We start from the raw sequence: 10,367 nt of genomic DNA on the forward strand, positions 1-10,367 counted from the left end.
CGCCTTGGTGGGTGCGCGCGTTGTGGGCCGCGCTGGGGGCCGCGGGGTGCTCTCCGTCCTACGGATGAACTCTGCGCAGAAGACATGCGGTCAGAGGGGCCCTGGAGCCCAGCCCTGCCCATCTCCCCATCCCGTGCAGCCCTCCAGCAGGGAAAGGGGACCCCAAGGAAAGATGTTCTAGGTCAGCCCTCTGCTCAGACCCTGATGATGGGGTGCCTCTTGGGGGCACCCGGGGTGCTTCCTGGAGCCAGGTGCCAGGTGCTGCTTCTGTCATTCAGCAAACTCTCGCTGGCAGCGGCTTTGTGCCTGTCTGTTGCTGGATCTCCCCACCTTCCAGCCCTGCCCTCCCAGGAGTCCGCAGGCTGGTGGGAGAGACTCACACTGTATGTAAACTCATGAGTGCAGCGGAAGGGAAGGAGTGCCATCTAAGAGCAAGTGACCCTTTCTGCTCCAACCCTTGGTGTTAAGGGCGAGGAAGCTGAAGCCCAGAGATGGGTAAAAATTGCTGTGGGTCGAAGGCAGTCAGTGACCCACACAGGGACCCCTTTGGTTAGGGTGAATATTCTTCAGGCTCCCAAGGCTGCTGGCTCTGCCACTGTCACAGTGGGCAGGATGGGAACTCTCTGGGTGTGTGGCTGGGGCCTACACTGATCCAAGCTGGCGGGGGAGGAAGGGGACAGGGCAGAGCCTGGGCACAGAAGGTTTTGGGAGCTGAGGCAGGTGGTTCCCTCTGGTCACTCGTGGGGATAACCCTCACTCTACATCAGGCACTGTGCTCTGTCCAGCCCCACCCCATGCAGGTGCAGTGCCAGGCTCTGGCACCGCTCTGTGTGACAGCTCTCAGGAGAGGGCTGAACCCCCAGGCTACTGTTACTATGCGGATGATCCTGGGGCCACCAGCCCAAACCCCTTTAATCTCCCCCAACACCTCAGCCAGTCCCACTTTGAAAACAACTGAGATGGGAGCTGAGAAAAGGCCTCTCAACACAAGGCTAAGGCCAGGGCTGGGAGCACTGTGACATGGGCTAGACTCTCCCCTCCTTGCAGCTTGGCCCTGACTCCACACCCCAGGCTGCCTGGCTCCTGCTTTGGCTCCAGCTGCTCCTCTGCCTACACTGCACTCTCCCTCTGCTCCCCCCCACCCCGCTTCTTTCCAGGCTCCAGGAACTCCTGGTCCCCACCCCAGTCTTGCACTGCTCTGGGTGGGTCCCCAAGACACCAGTCACACACTTCTGTCACAGGGCCTGGGACACTAAATGACTTCTCTGTCTGTCCCAGCCGGGATAGGGCCTGGTCTGACTTCTCCCTATGGTCCCAGCATCCAGCACAGAGTAACTAACAAAAGTGCCAGAAACTGCTGAATGAGTGAATGGAAAACGCCAAGCCCGGAAACTGACTGTGGCTAGAACTAGCTTCCAAAAGCACTGAGCTTGTCTCTTCCCGCAGTGTTCCTCTTCCCCAGGAATCCCTTCCTCAGGGCTGGGCACCCCCACCCGCCCAGATGGCCAGCCTCCCCCTCTTCCTGCCTCCCCTAACCCTCCGAACAACCAGTCTGCCAACTGGTGACCTTCCGGGCACAGCTGGCCTGCTGAAATAGTTCCTTTGGCCCACAGAGTGGTTTTTAAAATTACAAACTAGCTGCCAACATTTTCAAATGGGGAGATTGTCAGTAACAACCTGAGAAGGCAGAGACCATGGCGGTTTTGCTTAGGGCTGTATCCCCAGTGCAAGTGGCGCACATTTGTGGTGAGTGAGTAGATGGACGCACGGAGCTCCTGCTCCCCTTAAAAATGGGAAGATCTGGCAACACGGATCTGTGTTCCCTCCGAGCTCGGGCCCGGTGGGAGAGCCCCTCCTCGGGGTGTGCCCTTTCCACTTGGCCCCAGACCCAGGTGCAGCATTCATGGCCGTGCCTGACCCTCCCTCCCCACCAAGCTTGTCAAAATGGAACCATCTTATAAAAGGCCCAGCACAAGTGCCAGCCATCCCCGCAGTAACTCCTTCCCCTCCCCCTGCTCACACACAGACACGTCCTCCTTTTCTGTCTCTCCCAAGAACTCTGACAACACCTCCTGGCACCGGCTATCACTCCCCTTGCTTTGCCCTTCCAAGGCCTGAGGCCCCTTGGGACCACCCCCCATGGCCTGGGAACTTGTTTAAGGAGTTGTGGCCAGTCAGGCAAGACCCACTTTAAAGTTTCACCCACTTTAACTAAGTGTTAACGTGTGCCAGGCATGGTACTAGCCACAGGGGCTGAGGAAGGGCATCTTGCTTGGTCCAGCTGGGAGGACCCGCACGTGGCTGGAGGGGCAGCAGAGGGAGGGCTGTGGCAGCTTCCCTCCCCCACAGCATCCCCACCAGCGGGCACTTACTTTCTTTGGGCACAAAGTGGACGAGGCGGCTCCTCACCTTCACCTGGGCAGGGTGGATCTGACACTTGCCGGGTGGTGCCCGTCTGCCAATGACACACAGGAGGACATGACTCCCACCCTGGAAGCCCACCCTGAGCACGTGTCCCTGACATCAGCCCTTCCCCCGCAGCGAAGCAGGGAGGGGAAGGGCCGAGCAGGTGTGGTCAGGGGCTACAGTAACAGGCGGCCACTTGCTGAGCACCTACTTCGTGGCCTGCAGCATCAATGCCCGGTCCATGTCCTCAGGACTCCATGAGCCCAACCCCAGGACAGATGCCCCACAAAAGCCCACTGGGTGCCTGCTTCACCTCTGCCTGAAGAGCACGCTTCTAATTCACAGCATGGACTGTGTCCTCCGGGCGTGACCAAATGTCAGTCTCTCTCCTCCCCCAGCCTGCCAGTCATCAGATGTATGAATAACACAGGGTCTCCTGTAACTGTGGCTGATTCTTGCCCCCTGCCCTCGCCCCCCCAAGGCCTTTGAGAAGGGTCTCCCTCTGCCCCTCTGGTTCCTGGATTTCTGGTGAAAGAACCTGACAGATTCCTCTGCCTGGAGGAAGCAGGGAAAGGTTGTGTCAATCTCAAGGATAAAAGGAGGTGGGGGGTGGGGGTGGCAGGCAAGCCTCAGGTCTGGGAGCAGAGCCAAGGGTCTGGGGGCCTTGGCGTGTGGGGTTTGAGAGACCTGGGAGAGAAAGAGTCCGAGAAGGGTTGCCAGGGCTGTGAATTGGGTCTCCTTTGACATCTTTAAGGGGCACAAGAAGGAAAGGAATTCCATTCTAATTAGTTTTTGGCTGTCGATCTGTGGTTCTTTGAATGGGACTGGCCCTATTCCGGGACTGACCCACGTGGGTCCACAACTTCAACAGGGTTCTGTCAGCACGAGGCGGAAAGCTCAAGGGGTGATGCAGCCATGTGACACCAAGTGGCCTCCAGACAGGCTTGGCAGCAGAGGGAAACCAAGGAAGAACATGGGCCTTTTTCCCCACAGGCTGAAGAAACAATTAGAAGCTGGAGGAACAGCACAGTCTTTTGCTTGCTCTGATCTCCAGATAATATCCACATGCTTCAGACAGACCCAGCAGGGATTTTGTTCCTTCTGGAAATTATGTGAAAAAAATTTTGTTGTGCAAAAGGTAGGAGACCATACAAAATGCCCTCGTGGTTGTGACTGGGCGGTAATAGATGACCCAAGCCCCACCCTGTCCACCCCGTTTCTTCATTTTCCAAATGTTCTGTAATGGAGCCTCTATGCAATATGTCAGGTGCAAAGAAACACATTATTCCAACAGAGAAAAATGAGAGAGGGGAGAAGGATCCAGGAGGAAGGGAGGAGTCTAGGCCATCTCTAGCTCCTCCTAACCACAGGAGCCGGAGCCGAACTCCCTGTGTCTTTTAGGTTTGCTCTCACTATGACACGGGTACAGTAGCCAGTAGGGAAAGGGCACTGCAAAACCCAAGCTGTATCTTCCGATGGAAACCAGGCACCATCTGGCATGCATTAGGTGCTCCATGTATGTGATATTTCCTTAGCAAAGCCTTCTTTTGTAAAAATTAGAAATAACCTAAAATTCCAAGGAATGAGTAAGACAATTATGGCAAAGTGACTCAACAGAAAATTACACAGCCATCAAAAACGATCTTTTCGAGCACGATGTTGCAACGTGGAAATGTTTATACAAAATAGGGATAAATGAACGGAGGCGCCAAAGTTTGCATGTGCTCCAAACACAATGATGTAAATCCTGGCGCTGCCCAGATAAAGACCTCGGGAAAATGAGAAGGGAGGGATGAAAGGAAGAAATGGTTATGTTTTTCTTGATAAAAAGTTATATCAATAACAAAAATATTTGTGCTTTAAAAAAAAAAAAGCGTGGTAAACAAGGAAAGTCAGAGAAGTTGTCACAGACCAGAGGAAGCTAAGGAGACATGACACAGGAGGTGCAATAGGTGTTTCAGGACTTTTCCAAACCTAGGGTCTCAAAGCTGAAGGTAACTAAATACGTTGGGGGTTCTCCCAGGATCTGCCAAACAGATTCCTGGAGTGCAAGCTCAGATTCCGTGCTGGAGGAAAGCACAGTCGTGTCCACTCCAGCGTGCTGAATGAAAGCACAGACTGGCAGGGAAGCCAGCTGGGGAGCAAAAAACTAAGGGCTAAGAAGGAGCTTTGGGAAGATGATCATGCATTCACTCATCGAACATTCCCGAGTCTCTGCTCCGTGCCACTGCCGGTGTGGGGGCTGACTTTGCAGGGCTCAAGAGAGACAGTCTTGGCCCTGGAGACTCCCAGACCAGGTGGGAGACAGTCGTGGAGCTCAGAGATTACAAGTCTGAGTAATGACAGCTGGGAGAGGATTAGACAGGGCCTGGAGGGGATGCGGGGAAGGTGCTTGGAGATGAGGCCTAAGGCCTCGTGGGTAGCAGCACGTAGCCATGGGGTTAGGGCAGGGCTCTAGAGCCAGCCCCCTGGGCCCAGCTCCAGCTCTGGCGCTTGCTGGATCCTGGGCATATCTATATATCTTTGTGCTCATTTCTGCCCCTGGAAGACGGGGGAATATGGGGAAGAGGCAGAACACTCCCTGGTACCTAGAAGTGGAGCAGATGGAGATGGAATGGGGACAGTCAGTGGCTGACAGCTGGTAGTGTTCTCCCCTGTGGAAGACAGACCACAGGAGGAAGGGCAGGTTCAGGGTAGGCACACAGAGTTCAGGGTGTCCAGGGGGCATCTCGGGGGCAAGCTGGGGGCTGGGAGGGAGCACAGAGGATGGGTTGGCCTAGGAAACGATGAGTGAGGGTCATGCCAGATAGGAGAAAAGACACAGGGGAGGGTTTCCCAATGGGTATCCTCTGGTCCCTCCTATCTGTAGAGCTGCACTATGAGACATGCAGACCTGGTTTTGAATCCTGGATCTGCCCCTCCCGAGTGGTGTGGGCCTGGCTAGTTACTTCTCTCTGGGCCTCAGTTTTCTCATCTGAAGAATGGGGGATTAATAATGCGACCTTAGGGAGTGGTAGAAAGGGGAATGAGGTAATGGAGGAGGCAGATAGTAGGAGCTCAGTCGACGTCCTGCTCAGAGACTCACCTGGAGGGGTCGATCACTTTGTAGACGACTCCATATGCAGCTGTCGCACTTGGCACGCCCGTTGACATGAAGTACAGCTCCCCTTTGGACAAGGAACAAGGTGAGGAGTGAGAACGCTGTCTGGAATACTGTCCCACCAGCCTGGCCTCAACCCCCAGTTGCTGCAGGCTCAGAGACGGACCCCAACCTCAGCAAGCCTCAAGATGAGGCATTCCAGGTCAAAGCAGCTGTCCAGTCCCCAGAACTGGAAACTGAGGCTGGAAGAGGTGGACAAAACATGGACCAAGGGCCTCTGCAGCACTGTCTCCCAGTCTGTCAGTCACTCTGTCTGGACCCACCCAGGCTCTGACTTCCACTCTCGCCTCCTTCCTGCTGACCCAGCCCCATCCCTGGTCCCTACCTGGGGTTCATGCCCAGCGCCACACACCTCTGGGCACAAATGAGGGTCCACAGCCCAGATCCCCCACTGATTGCTTCCTGGGTGACCTCCTGCAGGCACATGCGGCTCTCTGAGCCTCAGCTTCTTCATTTTAAAATGGCTGTGCCTCACAGGGCTGTTATGAGGATTTAAAAAGCAGAGTAGGTGCTCAAGCAATATCAGCTATTGTTGTTGTCATCATCTGGGAGCTGGGCCGCGGTGACTGTCTCTCTACTGACCAGCAGGCACCTCCCAGGCAGGGACAGAAAGCATATGCTCGGGGATCTCTATCCCAGCCCCTCCATCCACTTGGTTCCCTGTGATTTCCAGCAGCTCTGTGATGGCCCACTCTGAGCCTGCCTCAGTTTCCTTCACCTCTCAGGGCTGCAGTGAAGATGTAATGATCTGAGCACCCAGCAGTGAAGACACTCTCAGGGAACATTTTTCCCTCCTCTCCCCACCCCCACCCTATCCCTGCCCCTGCTGCCAGAGGCCCCTATGCCCAGGAAATAGCTTCATTATTCCCATCTTGCAGATGACAAAACAGAGGTCAAGTGACTTGGCCCAGAACTCAAGAAAGTCTGCTGCCCTAACCCCACACCAACATAGGATACATGGTGGCTGGGAGCCCAGACACAAGCCACATGTAGCTCAACATGATGGTCAGTCATGCTAATACCTCTGTCCTTGTAAGAGGACAGCAGAGGCTCCCTCAGGGATTGGGGCTGGGGGAAAAGGAGAGGCTGAGACAGACATCGAGGTAGGAGCTTGGAGGAAAGCATGTCCCTGGGGACAGGTGCAGTCAGGTGGGCTGCATGGGGGTGAGGGCTGAGAAGCAAGGCACGGGAAACCCGAGGAGAAAAGGAGAGGCTGAGACAGACATCGAGGTAGGAGCTTGGAGGAAAGCATGTCCCTGGGGACAAGTGCAGTCAGGTGGGCTGCATGGGGGTGAGGGCTGAGAAGCAAGGCACGGGAAACCCGAGGACTTCTGCAAAAGGGAAGACACTCGAGGGCTGACTTTTGTAACGTGGTAGGCCCAGCTGTGAGGAGGACAGCAGATGAGGAGAGAGGGACGCTGAGTGGTCAATGGCCCCCGACCCCCACCCCCCAGCACCAGCCCAGCCGGGGAGGTGGGGGAGGGGAGAGGCCCACACGGTGATGATGAAACCTGCAGGACTGGGGGTACCCTGGCAAGATGTCCCCATGGGAGAGTACATAGGCACAGCCATGGATCTGCTGGGCACCCTTGGGCCATCCACTTCCCTGGGAGCCCCTGCCGCCTCTCTGGCCATGTGGCCCTCACAACTGCGCTCAGCTCTGTGGAGGGCTCCCTGCACGTGCTGCTCCCTCGGCCTGGAATGCCTTCTCCATCGTCATCTGGCCAGCCAACCCGAGGCCCTGCTCTGAGAGGTCTCTGGGGGCCAGTCTGGGCACAGTACCCTTCATCCCCCATAACTGGGTGTGAGTAGTCAGCCTCTGTTTCCCCACCTGAAAAGTGACAGGGTTGGACCAGGCAGACTCTAAGTCTCCTTCCAGCCCCAGTCTGCTGGGAGCCACGATCCCCAACCCCACACACTGGCAGGGAGCCGCACTGGCACTGCCCTCTTGGTCTCTGTGGACAGTCCCTGGAGGACACTGGGCCAGCAGAGCTCCTTGTTTTGCAATTTGCAAGTGTCTAAAGAACAACTAGAGGCAGAAGCTCTAGTTTGGGAATGGGGAGAGGTTTATTTGCTCTTGGGCCCCCCGGTGACCGGTGCCTTCCAGGGGCCACCCACCTGCCAGAGCTGTCTCGGGGCTGACTGGCTCACAGGCGCCCTCTCCTGGTTTTCCATACTCGGGTGTCACGCAGAGGGCTTAGGAAGGGCCCCTCAGGAACTGCACCTTTCTTCCCGGCCTCTGCATCTGTGTGTGTGTTGGGGAGGGATGGGGAGGGATGTGGAGGGAGGGCACCCCTGCTTCCAAAACACATTAACCCCCTACTGACCAGAAGAAAGGGCTTTCAAGGACCCAGTGGGCTTGGGGAAGGCAATGGGGGCTGGGGCTTCCCTTTTGGAAATTCAGAGGGTGTCAGTTCAACAAAGGTTTCCCAGACTCAGCCCTAGGGACTCTGGGCACTGGGCCCTGTGGGGGACACCCCTCGAAAGGCCCCGGGTGGGTGTTGCCTAGCAACCCTGACAAGCATCCACCAGGGCCCCATGGGAGCCCCTCGGCTTTTGTCTGGGAACAATCCCAGGGCCAAGGACAAAGGCAGGCTGGAGCAGGATCCAGCCTCTGTGGCCCTCTACCTCTCCCCTCCCCTGTGTTCCTTGCATTGAAAACACAAGTGCCTGAATGAGGGACCCACTAACAAGCAAGAAGGCTGTGTCTGCCTGCTTTGAAATGACAATGTGGCTTTATTTAATGGCCTAATACATTTGCCATCAGGAACCCAGGGCAGGTGGAGGTCTCCAGGAAGGCTCTCTTCCCTCAGCTGCCTGCATTTCACCGTTCCAGATCCTTCCTGGTCCAGCTAACTGCTTAGACTCTTACTCATGTTATCATTCCAGTGCTCACAGCAACCCTGCTCAGGGTGGGATGGGGCAGAAAGGGACCACTATTCCCTCTTTACTGACAAAGAAATGAAAACTCAGAGAGGTGAGGACTTGCCTGAGGTCTTAAACCTGCTGAACACCTCCCTCCCCAGTGTGAATGTAATTTCAGGTCTGAGACTCCATCCCTCACATCGGAGGCCAGAAGGACCCATGGGGTGGTGGGGGGGGACAAGTCCCAGGCATGGACAGCCCAAATGGAGAGGTCTCAGGAGAGCTCACCGGCTTCGTCCTCTCCGAAGGAGATGATGTGTGGGTAGTAGTTGTTGATGAGGCCTGGGAACTCGCAGGTCTGGCCCTGGCCCATGCAGATCTCACTGTACTGCCACTGGCCTGTCCCCGGGTTCTCTTGGAGGGACATCAGACGTCTGCAAAGGAGGATGAGCTGCAATGTTGTGCCTGGCATGGTGCCTGGGGGATCCCATCCACAAATCCACCCATCCACAAATCCACCCACCCATCATCCATCCACTCATCCATGCAACCAGGACCATACATCATTTACAGGGTTGAGCACAAAATGAGCATCAGGCCACTTGTTCAAAAATTAAGAATTCCAAGACAGTGACAGCAGAGCATTAAACCAAGTGTGGGCCCCTCTGAGTGGGGGCCCTGTAGGCTGCACAGGTTGTAGGGCCATGAAGCTGGCTCCGCATGCAATCTTTACTGAGCACCTACCACAGACACATGCCTAACAAGGCCCGTTGGGTTCCTGCCCCCACCCCCCGGCGCAATCCAGCTCACTGACCAGCAGGTGGCGCGGCACTTTCGGGAGCTGACTTCAGTTTCAGAATTCCACGGGAGCATGGGAACTGCACAGCCAGGCTCCGGGGGCCACATGGTCAGACCTGGATGGGAGCCCTAGCTCCCCCTCTCCCCTGCAGGGTGAACTTGGGCAGGCGACTGCCCTCTCTGGCCTTAGTTTACCAACCTGTGCAAGGAGGGCTTAGACTGATGCTCCCTGTAGGTCTCCCTGAGTTGGGGTGGACAGGATTCTGGGCCCCCCCACGATCAGTTGGGGCAGTGACAGGTTCTGGCCTCCCCAGGAGCAAGGTGGCCCTGGGCCTATCATAAGAACTTCGGTAAGGCCCAGAGCCGTGAATCTCAGGAGGCAGGGAAGACGTGGGACCAGCACTTAAGCGGCCAGTCTTTTGTCATGGATGGGGCCTTCGTCGGGGTGGTGCTTGAGGCAGCCAGCCAAGGCTCGGGAAGGATATCAGGAGAAAAGGGAGAGGATTGGGGTGTTTCCTAAGATGTGACTCCCAACTTCCTCCCCTTGGAAAGACCTGTGTGGCCCACACCTGGGGGGCCGTCAGAGCAGCTGTGCACTGTGCACGAACACACCCACACTCCTTTTTACCCCAGTCCCAGGTGGCCGTGGCAGCAGCCAGGGGCACTCAGGGCAGTGAGCCGGGCCTGGCAGGGGAACCCGGGGGCCACCTACCCGCTCATGAAATCGCCGAAAATGTAGAGGCCGTTCAGGTTGGGGTACTCACAGCCCCGGTACACGTAGCCCCCCGTGACCGACTTGCCCATCTTGTGCGGGTAGGCGAAAATCGGCAGCACGTCGTCTACAGAGGGGCGAGAAAGCGCGGTGAGCCTGCGCGGGCAAGTGCCTCGCCAGATCAGGTCCCGAGGCCCGTGGCAACGGGTCCCCTCCCCACAACCAAGCCTCGTGGGCAGCCCTGAGTCAGGCGGGCCAAGGGCGTGGGCTTCCCAGGAGGGCCCGAAGGGGTCACAGCGGGAGGGAGATACGGCGTGCTGGGTGCCTGCAGGGGCGCCCGCAGTGGGGAGCAGGGCGAGGGGCAGCCCAGGCTGCTGGGAGGCCCCCAAACGCGGGGGCTTCCGGGTGCGGGGGTGCGGGCGGTCC

The 10,367-nt window shown here is 56.9% G+C and overlaps 1 protein-coding gene across 1 annotated transcript in view; it reads right to left on the bottom strand.

The window, feature by feature from the left end:
• HHIPL1 (HHIP-like 1) overlaps positions 1 to 10,367 on the bottom strand; it is a 24,614-nt gene that overhangs the window by 6,831 nt on the left and 7,416 nt on the right. The window contains exons 4-8 of the mRNA XM_008579910.1: positions 9,942 to 10,258; positions 8,720 to 8,865; positions 5,492 to 5,573; positions 2,373 to 2,455; positions 4 to 71 (exon numbers count right to left, since the gene is read on the bottom strand). Coding sequence (XP_008578132.1) covers positions 4 to 71; positions 2,373 to 2,455; positions 5,492 to 5,573; positions 8,720 to 8,865; positions 9,942 to 10,258 — 696 coding nt within the window. The remainder of the gene's footprint in view (positions 1 to 3; positions 72 to 2,372; positions 2,456 to 5,491; positions 5,574 to 8,719; positions 8,866 to 9,941; positions 10,259 to 10,367) is intronic.

This window comes from Galeopterus variegatus, unplaced genomic scaffold, assembly GCF_000696425.1.
Source record: "Galeopterus variegatus unplaced genomic scaffold, G_variegatus-3.0.2 Scaffold1978, whole genome shotgun sequence".
NCBI classification, from domain to species: Eukaryota; Metazoa; Chordata; class Mammalia; order Dermoptera; family Cynocephalidae; genus Galeopterus; species Galeopterus variegatus.